Genomic DNA, 21,780 nt, shown 5'->3' on the forward strand with positions numbered 1-21,780 from the left:
TCTGCTGTATTTTCTTTGTAGATAGTATGTGAAAATCTTTATCAATAAAAAAATTACACGATTGCTGAAAATTGCTATGCTCTAAAAGTAAATGGATGGATTGTTTACAATTTTGGAATGGAAAAACAACCTTATCGAATTTTTCTTATGTAAACATATTGTAAAATATCCGATCTTGAAAATAAAAAAAAGTTTCAATATCTAAAGTGGTTCTTGAGTTATGGCCTGTTATGTGTTAAAAAGTTGAATTTTTAAATTATTGCGATTACTGACCTTTTCTCGTTATAAAAAAATGACACCCTAACGATATCCTTAAAATTCCATTTTACATGCTCAGAAACATGTCTAATGATTTTATCTAGTTATCTCTTGAAAAAAAAGTCTTTTAAAAATAAGCGGTTTGCGATCGTGATTTTACTTTACTTGATATGGAAAGGCGTACCGGCAACGCCGCAACAGCACACCGTCGCATTTCTTTCACTCCGACTCAATAAGATCCCTATGCGATTTACTTCCACACATGTAAATGCCGACCCAAAAGTAACAGTTGCCAGCACGGTATAAAATATGTATATCAAAGAGCTTTAGTAGCAGCATTGCTTCAACTCTCCCGCTCTTTTACTACAGAGTGTTCATTTTAATTCACTCCTATATTTCAATGCATAAGACAAAGTCGAAGTTCCCTGAAACTTTGATAGATGGAGCTTTACCGTAAATTTACGCCAAATAATTTCCCCGTCCTATAAATTAAACAGCTTGTTAGAAAGTTGGACGGTTGCCGGCATTATAGTTCAACGTTATCTAACCACGTTACAAAGGGCCACTAGTTTATGTCAATTTGTCAATAATTTAACGCCGTAAAAGTCCCGTAGTTCGCTAAGCACTTTGCCGGTGAATGTTGCGTCAAATCTAATCACAAGCCGAATTAGTGTGTGGGGTTTACGCTAAATTATTTGAATTAAATAATTATTTATTTTACAGGGTGGTCGGAAATGTATTCCGGAAACTTCGACAGCATATTCTGCAGACAAAAATAAGTAAAACAATTCGTATAAATGTATGTCCTAAAATGCTTAGATCCGGAGATACAGGGTGTAGAAGTTCCACGAAGTCTTTTATCTTTTATTTCAATTTTTTCCAAATAATTTCTGAAGTAACGTCAATATTTGGATGAAAATTGGCGTCTGGGAGTTTTTTGACATGAAAAATTTGATTTTGATGTCAATATGACTCTTATTTGTAGGGGGCACCACCAACATGTGTATTAACTGTTTTGAAGAGTAATAACTTTTCGTCCGTACCTGTATAAAACTACTGAGTAAAAAAATATACGTTTCCGTGATTTTCTACGTAAAGAAGGTCTCTTGGTAAAAATCGCTACGAGCAGCCGTTCTCAAGATATTTAGAATGTAAATAGTCAATACATATCATTATTGACAAAAAATAAATACGTTGTGTAGATAGTTATTTGACTGAAATAATAAATTTGGGAAATTTTTATTTTTTTAAATTAATAATATTTTTTTTCTGAAAAAAATGATGATAAAACAGTTTCTGTTGAACTTTTGACACAAAAACATTTCAAATTTATGATTTCAGTGTAATAACTATTTAGTCAACATGTTTAATTTATGTCAATGATGACAGGTATTGATAATTTCGATTCCAAATATCTCGAAAACCATTAAGCCCCATACTCACACTTCGCTCCTTCGTCCCTTCCTCGCCTTACTTCCTCGTGTTCCTTCGTCCCTTCGCTTCCTTCCTTCGTCCATTCGATGCTTGGAAATTAGTCAATTATGCAACAACACACCACAAAATATTTTTAATATAGCAGCTACATGTTTAATACGAAATATCTAGTAACCTCTAAAATTTTTAAAATATCCGAAAGGCGCATAATTTTTATTTTATAAAACTGCAATTCTTTGTCGTGTCAAAAATAAAAATTGAATTTTAATAATATATTTTTTTTTAATAAATCCGAATATTTCAGTATCATGTACAAGGTATATCAGTATGAATGTACAAGGCGAGTCAACAATAGAGTAAAGTTTAATGTAATTTATATCGAAACCATGAAATATGACATACTAATTAAACGTTAATGATGTCAATCCCCATTTCTTCAGATATTTTTGTAAAGGCATCATGCACACTATTTCTATTTTTTTATTTTTGTCGCTACGATTACATAAATATGGACATGCATTTTTTCACAAAGATGAATACAATATTGTTTTTTTCTTCCATTTTTTAGACTATTGTGTGTGAATTATTTTTATATCGACTGGCGATTGCTAGATGTACAGGATGTCCCATTTTTGTGTGTTTTATGGGGTTTCTGGTTTATGAGTAGAGATATAAAGATGCCATTTTCACATCATTGTTCTACTTATTATGAAACTAAATATGCTACACACATATTTATCCTAGCCTTCTTAGTTCAAAGTTATTTCTTATTTCTTTCTTTTACTTTTTATTTTTTAATTAGTAGAAATTTTTGCATTTTTCGATAACCTTTGTATCTCGATTATCTTATAACTTATCGAAAAGGTGAAAAGGGTCAGTGATGGGCGGTGGATAAGTACCTAATTTGTAGATAAATAAAATCTGGGTACATATGTATATACCTGTAGATTTAGATGAACATCCAAATTTTAATAAAAGGAGTTTCCGACGACCGCATAGTAAATACCCGGTATAATACCGGGAATAGAAATATACCAATATATAATATCTACAATATATATAAGAAATGTTGTAGATATACTCGTATTTCTGATATTACTGGTATTATAGCGGGTATTTACTATGCGGTCGTTGGAAATACCTTTTATAAAATTAGACTGTTCATCTAAACGTACAGGTATATACCGGATACCCTGATTTTGTTTTGTTCTACCCATTGAGTACTTACCCACCGCCCGTGTCTCGTTTTTCAGGTAGAATGGCAGTGACGAAAGTGGTTCTTCGTTGGGAGCTGTCTATTTCGAAAAATGACGTAGGTACTGCTAAACTGCTAAACGGCTCTTATTTTATTTAACTTAATTTTACCAGATAACTTTGCTTTGCATCGTGATATTTTGATAAACTACACGGAAACTGAACTTGTGCTGCTTTTAAATAACATGCCAATAACCAACATTTTACGTCGAATAAATTAGTTAATTGTTTTGATTACCTTAAAACGGCCGACTATGTAATAAAGTTAAATAATGCATTTTTACCCCGTTTGTGAAAATAAGTATTTTAGAAAGCTCGTAACAAGGAAAATAAAATAATATACAAAATATCGTATTTAAAAAAACATATAAGTTTTAGTCAATTTAAAAAAAGACAGATTCCAACGAAGAAATAGTTACGTCACTGCATTCTACGTGAAAAACTGTACGGAAGACCGTTTTCGCCTTTTCGATAAGTTATGATACAAAGGGGATCGAAAAATGCAATAATTTCAGATTCGCCCTGTATTTTAGGAAGTAAGAGAGCTAGGACATATCTGTATGTAGCATCTTTAGTTTCATAAAAAAGTAACAGCGTAATGTGAAAACCACATCTTTGTATCTCGACTCATAAACGAGAAACCCTGCAAAACACCCGAAAATGGGACACCCTGTACAGACGTACTGCCAAATCAAGAAATCAACTACGAATGACATCCAAGATCGATTTATATATTTTATATATTTTAATATCTTTTTGTGTTCGTGATAATTCCTTTGCTGCTTCGTCCAAAAACCGACAGTACGGGGAAGGAGCGTTTCGAGGAAGTAAACGGACGAAGGAACGAAGGAACACACAGTCGCATAAAATCGACATTTCCCATAGTAAATAGAAGATTTTTGGACGAAGGGACGCGACGAAGGAAGGAAGTGAAGTAGCGAAGTGTGAGTATGGGGCTTTACTCGTAGCGATTTTTACCAAGAGACATTTTTTAGTAGACAGTAGTTTTATACAGGTACAAAAAAAAATGATTACTCTTCAAACCAGTTAAAAATATGTAGGTGGCGCCCTCTACAAGCAGGAGTCATATTGACATCAAAATCAAATTTCTCATGTCACTCCCAGACACCAATTTTCATCCCAGTATTGACGTTACATCAGAAATTATTTGGAAAGAATCGAAATAAAAATGAAACTTCTACACACTGTATCTCCGAAACTAAGCATTTTAGGACATACATTTATACGAACTTTTTTATTTATTTTTATCTGTAGAATATGCTGCCGAAGTTTCCGGAACATAGTTCGGACCACCCTGTATACTGTGCATCGTCGACCTGAACATAATGAATTTTGAAGTTGTGAAGGTTTCTCAATTTTATTTTAGAGAAAAATTATTTAAAATTTAAAAAAAAATCCTTAAAATAAAACAAATTGTTCATTTTGAAAATTCGTTTATAAGGTATGAGAGATTCAAAAATACGAAATTAGGCGAAATTTTATAATAATCCGGTCCTGGTCAAAAAACGTAACAATCACTTCTTCTTTTTTACGTGCCGTCTCTTTCGTGGGGGTTGGCGATCACATTGCCAAAATCTTCACGATTCTCGGAGTTTACGATTTCCTTATGAGTTCTTCAAAAGTTAGGTGAGTCCAATTTCTGATGTTTTTCAACCAAGATAGTTTCTTTCTGGCGAGACCTCTTTTTCCTTAAATTTTACCCTTAACTATTAATTGTAAGACGTGGTGGTATTTTTCATTTCTCAATATATGCCCTAAGTGTAATGTTTTTCTTATTTTTATTGTATTTGAGCAATTCTTTTTCTATGCCTATTCTGTTGTAAACTTCGATATTTGTGATATGGGCTGTCCATGGAATTTTAAGCATTCTTCGAAATATCCATGTTTCGAACGATTCGAGGCGATTCATTTCTTGAACTTTCAGTATCCATGTTTCTGCTCCGTATAATAGGATTGACCAAACATAACACCTGACGAGCCTATAGTTAGTTCTCAACTCAAGGTCCAATATGGGGTACTGGAAAACGTTCTTCATTTTTAAAAATGCATTTCTCGCTTGTTCTATTCTGGTTTTTATTTCCACGTCGTTGTTCAAGGTGTCAACTATCCAGAACCCAAAATATTTGAACTTGTAGACCTGTTCTAAGGTATTGCCCTCTATTTTAATAGGAATTGGTACATTTTGATTCTTTCCAAATACCATGACTTTGATTTAGAAGAATTGATCTTCATTCAGTATTTCTTACAGGAGCCTTTAAGTCGCTCCACTAAACTCTGGAGTCCAGTATCAGAGTCGGCAATAAGAACTGTGTCATCGGCAAATCTAATGTTGTTAATGACTTTGCCGTTGACTTTAATACCGCAATCTGTTGAAGAGAAAGCTTCCCGAAAAATCGCCTCAGAATAAACATTAAACAAACAAAGGAGACAGCACACATCCCTGTCTTACCCCTCCCTCTGTATATTGACTGGATTGGAATTGTCACTTTTAACTTTCATGTGGGCTGTTTGTTGCCAATATATATTTTTCAGAAGTGTTATGTTTTTGCCGTCAACTCCCAACTCATACAACATTTCGATAAGTCTCGTATGCTTGACTCTGTCGAATGCTTTTTTGAAACACAATGTGTCACAATATGATAAATCTATTATGATTTTCTTCTACAGAGATCTATCAAAAATATCCTAAGATATAGTTTCTATATCAAAAGTTAAAAAAAGTACTTTGTAAACAGAAAAGGATCTTTAAAAAATCTCAATATATTTCTAGATAATACACTACTTCAAGAGAATATTTATTTACTAAAATTCCAATAATTCTTGGTGCTCGGAATATTTAAATGACTTAAAATGATTTTCCTTCAAAATTTGCCAGACCATTGAGGAAACCGAAAATGTACAAATTACAGATATAAATTGAAAATAACCTGTGAAAATAACATTTATATTAAAACAGCAATATATGTCACTTTTTCAAATATGTCCTTATAGTGCACACACAATTTTTTTTCTTATGCATTTCATTTAAATGCAAACCTTAAAGATGAAAACCGGTTATTACATTAACAATTTCAAAGAATATCCTCATTTAGACTTTCTCAAACTATCTTGGATTCTCGCCGTTTTACAACCCGGCCGGCTTATTTTAAATGAAAATTAGAAGGTTTGAGCTGTTTCTCCAAATTAATTTACTTTTTTTAAACAGGAATAGAAAACTGTTTAAAGTTCCTGCGAGAGTTGATACTTTAAATAAGAATTTGTCCGTTTCATGTATGTACATACAGTAGGATTAACTGGGATTCACTGTATATTATATACCTATGATGGTATAAAGAAATTAATAAATAAATTAAGATAGGTCAAGATAGATGGAGAATATTTTAACCATATAAGATTCGCTGATGACATGGTCCTAAGTTGGACCATGCCATCAAACCAAAAAATCTTAACCTTGGTATTCCAGTGCCGGATATTGGCACAGCAGGTGCTCTATGGTTTCTTTTTCCTCTCCGGATTCTCTGCAGTAGTCGTCGTTGGAAGTTTTTCATTTCACGAGGTTTACCCCCGTTGGGCAGTTTCCAGTGACGACACCCACAATTATGCGTACTAGGTCCTTTTTGTGCTCTAGTAGTTGTTTTGTCTTTTTGCTATCTACCACTGGCCATAGTCTTCGAGCTGTAGCGCAGTCCTCACGGCGTTGCCACGTCTCTTGCTGCTTGGCTTTGATGGCAGTTCCTATAGCTTCCTTCAGTGTGTTGATCGTCACAAGTGGTGGGTCATCTGCCACGGCCTCTCCCCTGATCCCCTCTTTGGCGAGTCTGTCTGATTCCTGATTGCCCACCACATTGCTGTGGCCTGGCACCCAGCACAGAGTAGCCCCGCCCTGACGCAGCCAGGACAGTGCTTCTCGGCATTCCATCAAAGTTTTCGATCTCATTGATTGCATGGTAATGCTTCTTAAAGCGCCCTCCTATTGGTATATCAGTAATTTTCTCTCGTATACAACTAGCCGCTTCCTTTATGGCGCAAACCTCTGCTTGTAGAACATTACAGCCATCCGATAGCCTTAAAGATCGTCGGATGTCTAGTTACTCTGAGAAGATGCCTATACCTGTGCCTCCTGAATTTGCGGAATCATCTGTGTAGACTGCTATCTCTTGAGTTGAACAAATGGAGCAAGTATCAAAATAAATTTAGCAAAAACAGAAGAACTCAAAATAGTTATATTTAGCCAATTTAAACAGTTTCTGTACCAGTTGTGAAAAGCCCTTTCTTTTTTCCAGAAATATTATTCTTGTTTATCCGTTTTTAAATTATAATATTACTGCTGATGTTTTTCTCTTTTGCCGTTTAACAATCTCCAAGATGCCCTCAAGGGATATAATAAATTTATGGTAACAGCTAAAGTAATTTTAGGTTTGGTCGCCTTCAGTCATTCTTCACCCTTTTATGGCAAGAATGTCTTTCCAGTTGTAAATTATAACGATAAAACAGACCCAGAAACAGTCTAAGAAACTGTAGATCAAGAAATTCTTTTAAAACTTCGGAATACAATTAATATTTTATTTTATTGAGAAATCAGACTAGTTTTTATAAAAAAAGTTTCACCGCTTTGATTAGTTTGACGGTAAATAAATATTATTTATTTTATTAGTTTTTTACAGTTTTAGTACTCAAAAAATGTGGTTCTTTTAATTAAATAAAAATGGATTTTTGGCCACCATCAAAAATAAAGATAACTTTGAAATATTTGTAATTACATAATTGAATTTTAAAATTTGATATTTGGTAGTGTCAACCGCTATGTCTGTCTCGCTGACCCTGCACTCTATTTAGAGCAATTTCCAGTTCATTACAGAAAAACACAACAAATTTTGCTATGTACATAAATAATTACCATTTTTAGGGTTCGGTACCCAATGGGTAAAAACGGGAACCCTTTTACTAAGACTTCGCTGTCCCCTTCCGTCCGTCTATCACAAAGATCTATCTTATGAACCGTTATAGCTAGACAGTTGAAATTTTTACAGATAATGTATCTATGTAGCCGCTGTAAGAACAAATACTAAAAACAGAAAGATGCGTACAACTTATTTTAGATATGAATTATCGGAAACAAGAAATATCCATTTTATTCGATAGTCAAGCGGCCTTAAGAGCGATGAACGCAGTAACCATCAATTCGAAGTTGGTCAAAGACTAGACAAGCTGAACAAATTAGGCAAAGAAAATAAGGTCCTACTGTGGGGGGCCACTTATTAAGGGATAGAAGGTAATGAAAAAGCAAGCGATCTAGCTAGAAAATGAGCGAACACTCCACTAACTTTACCAGAACTGTTCTGCTTCGCAAGTAGAAACCAACTTAAAGCAGAATTCAAGAACTTGGAAGATTCCATCCGTAGACTAGAATAAGAATAAAAATCGGCCATCGGTCTGAGACACTCGAAGAAATTTCTCAGGACTTACAACCGAGAACAATCAAAGATTTTCCTAAGGTTTAAGTAAGAACAATACGCACAGTACAATAAGATGTACTGGATAAAGAGAAATTATTTTTCAAAGCACATGAAATAAAGCGCCAGATTAAGGAGTTATGTAATAAACACTTCCCATTTTTTTCTATTTGAGTTAGGAGATCACCACAACGACTCACTCCTGGACATATAAATACCTCTGAATAAAACAAATAAGAAAGAAGCATATCAAAAAAAAAAAAATCTTGAAAACTGATATCGGAGATGAAGAACTACCGTCTGTAAAACCATCTCAGATACTGGCTTTTGTCAAAGCCCTGGGACTATATAATGTGTTATAACTCAAGAAACGGGAACACAATACAATATACAATCTACCCCATTTTATAAAAATAAGGAAATATACAGGTTGAGTATTAAATAAGTGCAAATATTTTCAGGGCTGGTACATCTCGGTAAAAGAAACATATTTTCTCTTTACCCTGTTTCAAATAAGTGTAAAATAACCGAGTTATTTTATTTTAAAAATTACCGTTTTTCAAATAAATCTAAAACAACCGAGATATTTTACTTTGAAAAGTTCCAAAAACAAAGATTTTTCGTAAAATTTTGAGAACCACTGGATCTTTTCTGGATTTTCTTTTGTAAATGACTTTGTAAATTTAATCTACTACCTTTGTTTCCATATCATCAACAAATTATATTTTTTAACTACAAACTAAAAAAAATTCCAAATTTTCAAAAAAAAGTTTCGCGAAAAAATGTCATATTCTTGTTTCTAAGGTAGAAATATACTACCCCTAAAAATATTTGCATTTATTTAAGACTCACCCTGTATATTATTGGTTACTGTAAGTGATGAAATAATAGTGTAAAACAAAGAAAAAAATGTTTACATTTTTTTTATAATCTTGTTTTAATGTCTTTTTTTAAATTTTATTGTGATTTAATATATTTCAACTGAATCAGAATATTTTTAAAAGACACTGTAATTAAAAAAACTCTTTTATTGTATGATTTCTTTCAAATATCAAAACGCTCTAGTCATTTTCAGAGTAGTTCCATTTCGGTTTAATTGGAGAATATAAACTTAGAGCAACAGCTAAAGTAATTTTGAGGATTGCCATTTTCATTGCAAATAAGCTCGGCGTGTAAAGCCACGAGAATCCAGGATAGTCCAAGAAAATTCAAATGAGAAAATTCTTTCAAATTGTTTAATGTAATAGACTGTTAAAGTAATTCTTATCTAAAATAAGGTTTTACTACAGCGAAATACACATTTTCTAATTGCCCTAGCAATGAATTTCAATATTACCATACGATAAAAAAAACGGCGTCAAAGACGGCTGGGGAATAACAGTGGAAGATAATTTTGGCGAGGTCAAGCCCTAGACGTCATTTAGTTGGCCCATACTCTTCTTAATTTTTTAATGACGGTTACTGCTAGCTGGCTTTAAAAAGAATATTGAGTAAAAATAATTTTTAAATGGTATAGTTTAAAATTCAAGAAAAAATATTTTTTTAGAACTAGATTTGTGCGTCTGGAAACGTTCTATCCTTTTTTTAATTTTTTTAAAATTAGTGTTAATTTTTGACAAGTTTTATGTCAATTTTTAATAAATGGCATCTAGAGATTAGCCTCGCCAAAATTATCATCCATTATTTTTCCCCAGCCGTCTTTGACGCCGTTTTTTTTCGATCAGACGGTACAAAGGCAATGGAAATTATCACTGGCATGAAATCCACATATAACACATAAATAAAATCTGATTAAAAATAACATTATACAAGAATAATATTTCTTATAATAACCTACATAAATATTGCGAAAACAAAATTGTATTGTTTTAATAAATAAACAAAGGTGATGATTAAATAAACCTACATAATAGAATTTGCAGACAGCGAATAATTAATATTTACAACCCATTAAATTTTGAGGAATGTATAACACATGGTTTTTAATTATATTTATGATTTAATTGTTACTTTTCTCCATTTTTTGGTATTAAAAATAATTGTTATTTTAAACCTAGCAACTGTTAAATTGCTTATAATACATAATTACATGCGGTACAATAAAATTCGAAATGTACAGGGTGTTCCTTAATGACATGCTAATATTTAAGGACTTATTTTAAGATAAAAAAAACTTCATATGAATGTATGACTTGGATAATAACCCTGGATAGTAAACTGTTCCAGAGAAGTTTACTATCCAGGGTTATTCCCAGATATTTCACTTCCTGTGATAGCAGTATTTCCATATGGAAATACTGCCATCACAGGCTTTCCATATGGAAATGGAACAGGCATATTAAGAACATTACCAGCAAAGCCACAAAGGCTCTCATGATATGCAGAAGACTGGCGGGAAATAACATTTTGCGCTGGATGTATACATACATACATACCGCCATTACTCGCTGATGAGTATTTGACACGCATCAGAAGATGGTCACGCAAGGCGTTTTCTTTCATGAGCTTTTCTGTGACTGAAAAGCCCGATACGTGATGTTATCTGTCTACCGCACTCCAGATATTCAAAAATCTCATTGCTTTGTTGCCTCTTTACTTTTTGGTTGTCGCTGTTAACTGACTTTACAATTCTTCTCCATTCCGTTCTATTGTGAGCTGCCCCTTCCCACTCATTCTGCTTGTTAATTCCTTTTAAGTTTTCGTGGAAAATATCCTTGAACCTTTTGAGTTGTCCACCCGGCCTCCTCTTACCGTCTACAAGCTCACCGTAAAGCAGAGATTTTGGTATACGGTTTTCTTGCATTCTGCATACGTGACCAGCCCATCTTAAGCGGGACTTTGTAACCATGACTTCAATACTCTCGCAGTTAGCTTTTTCCAGGACCGATACGTTTAAGACATGATGGAACCATTTTATTCTTAAGAGTTGTCTAAGATGTCTTATTCTTAAGAGTTGTCTAAGACATGATGGAACCATTTTATTCTTAAGAGTTGGCTGGATGTATACCATGATAGTAAGACCCATGATTACTTATGGAGCAGTTGCTTGGTATACAAAACTAGAGCAACGTACAGCAAGGCAAAACCTGTGCAAAGTACAGAGACCAGCATGTATCTGCATCACAGGTGCCATGAAAACATGTCCAACAGCAGCAATGGAGGTCATTCTAGACCTAACACCACTGCACATCGTCGTCGGTAGTTATGCCAATGCGACAATGATTAGAATGGTCATTAACGGAAACAGTACTGGGAGAATTTTCAGGTCAAGGGCTTGGAACACCCTCAAAAAGAAAATTCCACTTCTCCAACTCCCAGTGGATGACAAACCAAGAATTAACCTCACTGTAGTATTGAGTAATAAAAAGGATTGGGGAAGAAAGAAACGCTTACTGAGCATATAAAAGACCATACCATCACGTGGTATACTGATGCTTCCAAAACCAAAGCAGGGACAGGGATAGGAGTATTTGGGCCGAAAACTAAATACTCCGAACCAATAGGCACCTACCCCAGTATCCTTCAGGCAGAAATTTACGCTATAGAAAGATGCGTACAATTTATCTTAGATAGGAACTATCGAAAACAGGAAATTGTCATCCTATCCGATAGTCAAGCAGCACTTAACGCAATCAACTCAGTAACCATCAATTCGAAGTTGGTCAAAGAATGCCTAGAGAAGCTAAACAAATTAGGCAAAGAAAATAAAGTCCTCCTACTCTGGGTGCCTGCTCACCAAGGCATAGAAGGCAATGAAAAAGCAAATGATCTAGCTAGGAAAGGAGTGAACACTCCACTAACTGGAGCAGAACCGTTCTGTTTTCCAAACGGGAACTGAAGAATCTGGAAGACTCTATCCGTAAGTTGGAATGGGTGTCCTCCAACGGTCTAAGACACTCAAAAAAGTTCCTCAGAACTTACGACCGAGAAAAATCAAAGGTTTTCCTTGATTTAAGTAAAAACAATCCTCGGATTGTCATGGGGTTTCTAACAGGACACTGTCTCCTCAACAAACACCATAGTAGGCTGAAGCTGAGAAACAACGGCGAATGCAGATTTTGTGGGGAAAATGGGGAAACACCAGAACACCTTATCATGAGTGCGCCGAGACGACGACCATTCGTGCCATGAACTTTGGTACGTCTGATGTCGAGGATGGAGAGCTGGTCTCTGTGGAGCCGTCTCAGATATTGGCTTTTGTTAAAGCCCTGAGACTGTATGATGAGTTATAACTCAAGAAAGGGGAACACACAATAGATCTATAAGGTCGCGGTGATTAACTCCCCTCCTAAACATTCTATATTCTACATTCTACATGAATGTATGAAAACATAACCTTAACATCTTAACTTTTGAGATACAAGTTGTATAATTTTTTTTAGAGAAAGTTATAACTCTAATGTTATTGTAGATATTTTTATAAAAATCCATACGGGTCTTCTATGCTTAAAAATGAATTTTTTGGTGTACAGAAAAAAATTGTTTTGTATCTCTTAATTTATATCCTGACGATGCATCAGTCAGCTGGATGCAGACTTCCTCACAACTGTAAGAGCATCGCATTTTTAGCGATTTAACCCTGAAGTAAAATTACTTTTATTTTTTAAGCAACACATATGAGTCGGACGAAAAAAATCAAGACAAGAGAAGTCAGTGGCGTACCATTTTTTCCTTCAAAAGAAATTCAATGCAAAACCCGTATGGACGCCACTGGTTGAAATAAATAAAATTTCTTATAGATCAAAATAGGCACTTTGATGCATAAAAGACGTGTATTAAGATTAATAGAGATATTTAGAATAACATCAGAGTTATTATGAAAAAAATTACGTCATTAAGAAACACCCTGTATATGTTAAAAATTAAAAGGAAGTTTGACTTACCATAAAGGTTTGTTTTGCCTTCCTGAATTATAACCATCAATGAAAACAAAATGGTAAAACTCTTTAACATCACTGTAATTTTCTAAAATCAAATATGAATATCCGAATTTTTCAATACATACTGAGACAATATTTTTAATATTAGTATATATGCCAAAGATTATCTGAAATTATTTATAAACAAATTGATTTCGCCGTTCTTGATGATAATTTTAACATTTATTCCTATTAACATGAAATATTTAAAATAACTATCTCAATTAGGTTTTCATATATTGTACAGAGCGTTTGAAAAATAAAAAGCAACATTTCGGGAGACGATTCTTATTAAAACCTACATAATCAAAGAGATTTATAAAGTTCAAAATTAAAATTTTATGTTCTTACAGTGTCATACTCTATACAGAACGTCGGCTACCAGGCAAATATACTCAAGGTGGTGTGCCATTGCCTTCCTTGAGATGGCGGCTGAGCTGGGGCCCGCTGGTCGCTCTATTTAGATAAATCAATATTTTTATTTAAACAAATAAAGCGACCGTACTGGCTAAGAATCGAACCCAGTACCTCTCGCACCGCAGATCGACACATTACTGCTTGCGGTACGGCCGGCCACATATTAATACTACCAAATACAATTAAAAAGGATACAATGAACAAAAAGCAAAAACATGAAAGTATTATTCGAGTTGGGAATATAGTTTTCTAAAGAAATATTTAGTAAATATGTTACCACTGAGCACCTCCCTGTTGAACACATAATAAACATCTTTTGGGCACAGTTAATTGCAGCTATTTATTAATTCAACTTGCTTCACACGCAAAAGCTGGCCGGAAAATTAAAGCTACAACGTGATGCCTAGTATATCATTTTAGACGCAAAATGCTGCAATGTTTTCTAATTTTGGGGTTTAGTACAATTTTTTTTTTCGTGTACTAGCCTCCTGCAATTCTTCTCTCATATACCGTATGATCGAAAAAAAACGGCGTCCAGGTTGTCTGGGAAATGACGATCAATGATCTTTCCCATATAATTTTACATATAAAATGACAGCTATCTTCATTTCATAGCCATCGGTAACGCTATCATACGGTATATTTTAATTTAATAACTTGACATAAATTGAATAATATAAAAATTCAATAATTAAATGACAACAGTAATTTGACAACGATAAGACACATATTTAAAAATAACGACATTTTTTTAATATTAAATTAATAATAATAATAAAATAAATAATAATTAATTTTATTATTAAAAAAGGCAGTATAGAATAAAACTGATTATGCCACTTATTTTAATGCAGGTAGATTGCGAGCGAGCAGAGGATTGTATTTTCTGTCAATTTTTGGAATGGTCTGTCGATGATCTGTCACAATCATCCCTGGCTCGTTGGACATATTTTAGTTAATGTGTTGAACAATCTTTGATTAATTATGTTTTTATGTATTCTAACAACTTTGGTATTTATTTGATCTTATTTTTAAGAGATTATATATGCGGTCGATATTGTCGGACACACTGTATCAACTATATTTTTGCTTGCAGATAGCAAATTGGAATGGAAGAAATGCGGCAGGCGATCGATTCCTCCACACGTGACGCCGTCAGATAGACCAGAAGACGACGATGGTCCGGAAACTGCACAATTGCTGACTCGGCGGAATGACACTAGTCCTGTCCCTTCTATTAACCATACTGTGCACCGTCGGAATTATATTCAACGTCTATATCGTTTTGATTATACTGCTAACCAGACAGGTAACATATATATTTTTAAGACAATAATTATTCTTTTACAATGGATTCGAATTTGTACGTTAATTTCTTCGAAAATACGAACTCGTATAGCATTTTCAATGTCATTTGAACTGATTTGGGGCTATTAATTTCGTCACTGCCGCCATTATTCTAAATTAAAATAGAAAAATAGATACCTTAGAACAGGTCTACAAGTTCAAATAATTGGGGTCCTGGATAGTTATCACCTGCAACAACGACATGAAAATAAAAACCAGAATAGAACAGGCGAGAAATGCATTGTTACAAATGAAGAACGTTTTCCAGAACCCCTGATTGGACCTTGAGTTGAGAACTAGGCTCGTTAAGTGTTATGTTTGGTCAATCTTATTATACGGGGCAGAAACATGGATACTGAAAGTTCAAGAGATGAATCGCCTCGAATCGTTCGAAACATGGATTTATCGAAGAATGCTTAAAATTCCTTGGACAGCCCATGTCACAAATACCGAAGTCTACAAGAGAATATAATAAAAATAAGAAAAATATCATACTTAGGGCATATATTGAGAAATGAAAGATACTACGTCTTACAATTAATAGTTAAGAGTAAAATTGAAGGAAAAATAGGTCTCGACAGGAAGAAACTATCTTGGTTGAGAAACATCAGAAACTGGACTCACCTAACTTTTGAAGAACTCATAAGGAAAGCCGAGAGTCGTGAAGATTTTGCCAATGTTATCGCCAACCTCGACGTAAGAGACGGCACGTAAAGAAGAAGAAGTCTGTCGCCATTGTTGGTATCGTCCAAAAGGAGTTCAAGTGACTTTGGAAATACTTTTCAAATCAAATTTCAAACCTCTGACGAGGGGCGGGGGAATCAACAACTCACAATCTTTTATGATGTTTATTTCAAAATTTAATTTGATTTAAATACTTATATTTTTATTTTTTAAATGAATCCCGAAACACGTCGCCCCATTTTTAAATCAAATTAAAGTCAGAGATTTTACATTGATATGTACTCATACTGGGTTGGAGAACGTTTAGTTACTTTTCAAATCAATTCTTATAAATTTGTACGACCAGTATGCTTACATTGAAAAGTTCTTAGTCGTTATGGAATATGGATGGTGTCAATATTTTTGTTATTGAAAAAGCGATAAGATAAAATTTTATGTGGAATTTAGAGATATAAAAGGAAATTTGTAGACAAAAAAAATTATTTGTGCACTATGTGCGCATATTTAAAGTGAGATTTCATACTAACAGCAATGGAGTAATAAATTAAAAAAGAGTAATAAATTAAAAAATATTTTTTTACGCGTAAATACAGTTTTTTGCTTATAAAAAATAGTTTTTAACGCGTTAAAAATAGTTTTTTCCGCGTAACAAATAGTTTTATACGCGTGAAATAACAAATTAATAAATAATTTGATTCACTTTCACAAAATTTGTATTAAAACATTGTAACGTTTTTAGTTCGTTACATGTCTTTTTTACATATGATATATGATGTCTGGCCTATCATCACCGGATTCCCTCTCGTTCAGGCCGGATAGTTTATTTGACGCGTAATTTTTACGTTCCCTAGTCGCCAACCCTGTTATCGTTCGACACAACCCTGTTACTATTCTGTGGAGTCGCGCGCTGTCAACGTCGCTTCTGTCAACTCTCTCCGTGCTTAACCTCACTTTGTTTTGACTCTCTGTTGTATCCCAGCTTTTAAAAATGGTGATTATTTAAATCTTGCTGTATAATCTGAATCAGCTGCTATTTCAAAGCAACAGGTAAAGATGAAATATTATCCTTTTAGATTCGATATTATTATTGAATATTTTTAGGGTAGAGTTACGGATGTCCCAACTTGTATTTGTGTTTTGCTGGCACGTTGGCGTCCCTTTTCTTTTGTCCTCCAGAATGTCACATGGAAGAAAGGACATGTTGTTTATTATTTATTGAGCCCTCGGAAGTATTTCGAGGTAGGTTTATTTTGTTTATTAGACCTTGTTTGGTTTTAAACAAGAGTTTCATATTTTTATGGTCCAAGATACGGACTGTGTCCAAGGTACGGACTATTTCCAAGGTACGGACTGTGTCCAAGGTACGGGTAGTGCCTTATGTATAGTCTGTCCAACGAGAAGATCCTTGACAGTGATAGATGTGTCTGTCATTTTAATTTCAAAGTAGTTTATTTTATTTTACAAAGAAATAAGTTGGTACAACTCATAGATAAAAGAAAATAATCTACTATTAAGATAGATATGAAACTTAATAGTAAAATTTTGGGTCAAAGCGCCCCTCCGTGTTTTTAGTGGAGACTACGTTTAACCCAGCGCCTTCGCCTTTTCTGCTGTAAATGTTTTTATGTATATATAACAATACATATTGAATTCAAAGAAAAACAAATATATATTGAATTCAAAGGATTTATTTTTAGAGTTACACTGATATATTAGTATATCAGAGAAACTTTAATAAAACATAAGAATATATATATTTTACAATTTATTTTTTTATTTATTTTACAGAGTTTCATGTAAATGATCGTAAGTCGACTGGCTGTTTAATGAATAGACCGAGATTTATAGATTTTAAAGCGAACGAAAAAAAAAATCAAACAACGAATACATACCATATATTTTCTTTTATCTGAGGTACATACCTTATCGTCTTTTGGAAACACGTACATTTTTGCAGTTTTGTTAGTTTCTTTGCAAGATGCAACACAACAAGAAAACACCATTTTTACAGTTAATAAATAATAAAACTATTTCTGACTATGATATTTAAAATTTAGATAGATAGAAAATTAAAAAACAAACGAGTATTTGCAAACGCAGGCCCAAATTCAATAAAAATCAAACTTTTTCCTGCGAAAATGAGGCTTTTTTCACTGAAACGGTATTTTTTTATTTATCAGCAGTCATTGTCAAGTTGACAATATACAGGGTGTTTTCGAATTAGTCTAAAAAAATTATGGTGTAGGAATCACACCATAATTTTTGTTTTTACTTTACCATAATTTTTGTCATGTGTTCTTAAAACAATTTTTATATAACCATTAGGTCTAAAGTACTTCCTTTCTGATCTACAGGGTGTTAAAAATTTTAAAAAATCGATTTTTTGCTTAGCATAAATGGTACACCACTGCTTTTTTAAAGAAAATAATTTTTTTTCTTGACTGGCCATCCTTTTTCAACAAAATTGATCTTTTGAGTTTTTCTTGTTCATCAAACGGTTGTCGAGGAAAAAATAAATATACTTATTAAGAGCCCGCCTTAATTCGTTTTCTAACGATTTTTTATTTTTTAGATTAATTAGGAAACACCCTGGATATGCATATCACAGGCAACCAAATAAACTAGTAACCTCTAAAAATTATTTTTCCTACCACTAGCGACATACCGTGTTTTTAGTGTGTACTAAATTATTTTATCAAAATTTCACCATATAAGTTTCCAGGCAATGGTACAACTGGAACGCATAGCAGGAAATATTTAAAATTTGATTGACAAGATGACAAGTGATTACTTCAAAATATTGTGAAAAAAACTGTATAAAACTGAAAAAATGTAATCGAGTTATTTTATTTAATAAAACCGGTATGTGTTAATACAAAACAAACAAGAACAAGACACTACATACCAAAAAAATATAAAAAAGAACTAATTTTTACTTTCAAGCTTTATGAAACTACCCGCATTTATGATTATATTTATCAATATAACTTATGTACAAATACAAATTTGTAATCTTCCACAGGAATAAATAAAACAACATAGGTAAATAAAACAAACTATTTTATTAGTAATAACACCTACCAAATTTTATACCTTAAAGGTTGATTAATTAACTTTAATCTTAATTTTTTTAAACCAGTACCTTTTGACATTATTTTTCTGCAGTACTAAAATCCATTATTTACCTATCGTGTGATGTCGATATTTTACAGCTACTCCAGTTTTTAGTATGTGTTTAGTTTGATCCTTCTACCATATATGAGATGCACTTATCTACGACGAGATGGTATACAAACTTTAACTATGGCAACTTCATTGGTGTATAAGACTTTCTGCCTGGGTAGCGAGTATTAACCATAAACTGGTGCTCTGGGTCTACAGTTAATTTTCACTCGATTTTTCCTCCACTTGACTTCAAAAGACACAAAACACACGTAATAATACGAATCAAAATGCATCATCTTCCAAAACGCAGGGTATTTAACAAAAGTTGACACAAAATTATAACCTATAATTTGGCAAGACTTTGACAAGCGTCAAAAATGACAAAAATCTAAAGGCGAATTCATACGCATCGGCGTCCGTTTATCGTTCATCGTTCCGTCAAGCCAATAAAATTGAAATACGATCTGTCATTTTTTAAATAAACCAATAAAACTGGTTAAAAACAACAAGACACGACGCATGACGGATTTATATTTAAACCCATCCATAGATAACTTAAAAATTATTAGAAACTTTTTTTAGTAAAATAAATAGATTGGTATGGGACGTCATCTGCTTTTCTTCTGTCATCGTCTGTCGAAATCTTACCTGAGAAAAAAAACAGAGTATACAGACATTCTCTTATGTACAGATGTCCTGTGGACGAGTGTCCCCAGTAAGAACGATTTTTTCTTACATCTAAGTGCCACAGCGTGGATGTAGCTTGAGTCCCATGCTGCTTCACTCCCATTTCTAAGCCTAGTCAGTAGCTACGGCTGTAAGGATTCATGGTGTCCTCAATCTGGCCCCTTTTGTTGTTTTGACCAACAGGATCGCCGACAGACAGTACAGAGATGCTAGACCACCTCACGCTGCTACTGTTTGAAGCAAGGTTACATAAAAGAACAGCTAAGTGTATATTTAAGTTCTAGTTTTACATTTAACATCTAAAACATTTTCAGTCTAAAACAATAACGTACATCTTAAGTAATATCGTACAGACTATGTTCAGTGGTTAGATGTTAAGAACATTCATGTCGATATAATCTTTAAAATATAATTTAGATCTTAGGTTTCATTGCATTACGTCTTGTAATGGTATTACTTTTATAGATATTATTGCACTATTTTAATAGATGGATAATCAAACATAGATTCTAGAATCTACAGGTTGTAACATCTTCGATTTAGCATCATATGGAATATATCAAATTAATTAAAGTAATGCTACATTTCATATTTTCTCTTAAACTTTACATGTCCTGTATTTTATCGTAGTTGTTTTCATTGATATTTAGTACGACTCTTACCACCACTTTCTTTGACATATAACCACTATATATTTACTAGAACTCTACAATGTCATGTATCAGCAAAGAACGTCATGAATAAATATAGTCATTAGTTTTAAGTATTATACAACTGTGTTTTCTTTCTCTGTACATGGCTGGCGCCCAATATCTATATATCTTTTGTTAATTATTACTGATTAATTTTCTCTCTAGTGAAATACCTTATTCACGACTGCTCTCCGATGAAAAGCTGCCGTTCGCAGTGGTAGTGGTTTAAAAAACGCTACAACATCAATATTTTTGATAAACACGTGGACTGCTCACAAATACACGTCGCGTCACTTTCTACGTCGTAGCGTTGTCGTTGGCTGTCTTTACCACTTTTTCGATCGTTACCAGTTTTCGTTACCACTAGCTCGTGTGTCACGGTCTTGAATTTTTACTCCCAGCGGGAGTAAGAGATTACACAAGAATCAGCAGGAATGATGGCAAAGCTCGAGATTGTTTTTGCAGTCCAGTGTTACCAAAGAAACAATATACTAAGGGCTGGCAAAGGTTAGTTTTGGGTCGAGATTTCCATATGTAAGAAGAGTACAATGCGTTTATAATATACTGAACAAAGAGAGAACACAGTAAAAACTAGTGTTGTACAAGACAAGAATTCTTGTCTTGAAAATCAATTTCTTGTCTTGTCTTGAAATTCAAGACAAGAAATTTTCAAAGTCTTGTCTTGCAGATTTCTTGAATGGCAAAGTCTTGTCTTGTCTTGCAAGACTCTTGAAATTTCTTGTCTTGAAAAATTTTACATTCTAACAAAAAGGTAATAATATTTCTATATTTTATTTCATAGAAACCGTCGTATACAAAATGTAATGCTAATTTTAGCAAAAAAAAATCTTAACGGACCGCAAACGAACTACGTCAACTCGCCCGTTTGACGAAGCAGGAGCCATTAAGTTATTTAAGTATTGTGCGTTAAGTTATTTAAGTATTACTCACTACCAAAAAAAGTTTTAATATGAAATATGAGCAGTATAAATAATATAAGTGTCGATAGTGAAACCGAGTCCGAACCCTTCCAAGACAGTGGGAGTGAATTCGTGGTTAGTAATAGTGAGCAAACAAACACTGACAATGAATGTAAGGATTTAAGTTTAGACACAGGGTGTACGGAAAGGTCATGCTAGAGTGTAGTACTCGTATTTGCGCTATTTGATACTACTTTTTGTGCATGAAAAGTAATACCAAATAGCGCAAATAGCGTGCTCCACGAACCCACCATTAATTTCAACTACCGTTAGTTTTTTTTTATGATACTATTATACCAATATAATTTTGTCTATAATACTAATTACCAATATTCGGTTTGTTGCCTCGATTTTATTTTATTTCATTCCCAACTCTAAAACACTGGCTATGATAGAAAAAAAAATGAACCCTGGTCAATAGTAATGCCGGGTTTATACAACATTTGCAGTCGTAATCATTATCACAGTC

General features: G+C 33.4%; 2 protein-coding genes across 3 annotated transcripts in view; one reads left to right on the top strand and one right to left on the bottom strand.

The window, feature by feature from the left end:
• Positions 1-13,435, bottom strand: part of LOC115888569 — a 147,437-nt gene extending 134,002 nt beyond the window's left edge. Inside the window, exon 1 of one of the 2 annotated variants that reach the window (XM_030908332.1) lies at positions 13,304-13,435. In XM_030908332.1, coding sequence (XP_030764192.1) covers positions 13,304-13,373 — 70 coding nt within the window. In that variant the 5' untranslated portion in view covers positions 13,374-13,435. The remainder of the gene's footprint in view (positions 1-13,303) is intronic. The other variant, XM_030908340.1, reaches the window with a different exon arrangement.
• A 1,534-nt stretch (positions 13,436-14,969) lies between these two features.
• The window catches only part of LOC115888047 (G protein-coupled receptor 161-like), a 175,594-nt gene continuing 168,783 nt past the window's right edge, over positions 14,970-21,780 (top strand). The window contains exon 1 of the mRNA XM_030907618.1: positions 14,970-15,065. Coding sequence (XP_030763478.1) covers positions 14,970-15,065 — 96 coding nt within the window. The remainder of the gene's footprint in view (positions 15,066-21,780) is intronic.

Source organism: Sitophilus oryzae, unplaced genomic scaffold, assembly GCF_002938485.1.
Source record: "Sitophilus oryzae breed Bouriz unplaced genomic scaffold, Soryzae_2.0 scaffold_1167_pilon_pilon, whole genome shotgun sequence".
NCBI lineage: Eukaryota > Metazoa > Arthropoda > Insecta > Coleoptera > Curculionidae > Sitophilus > Sitophilus oryzae.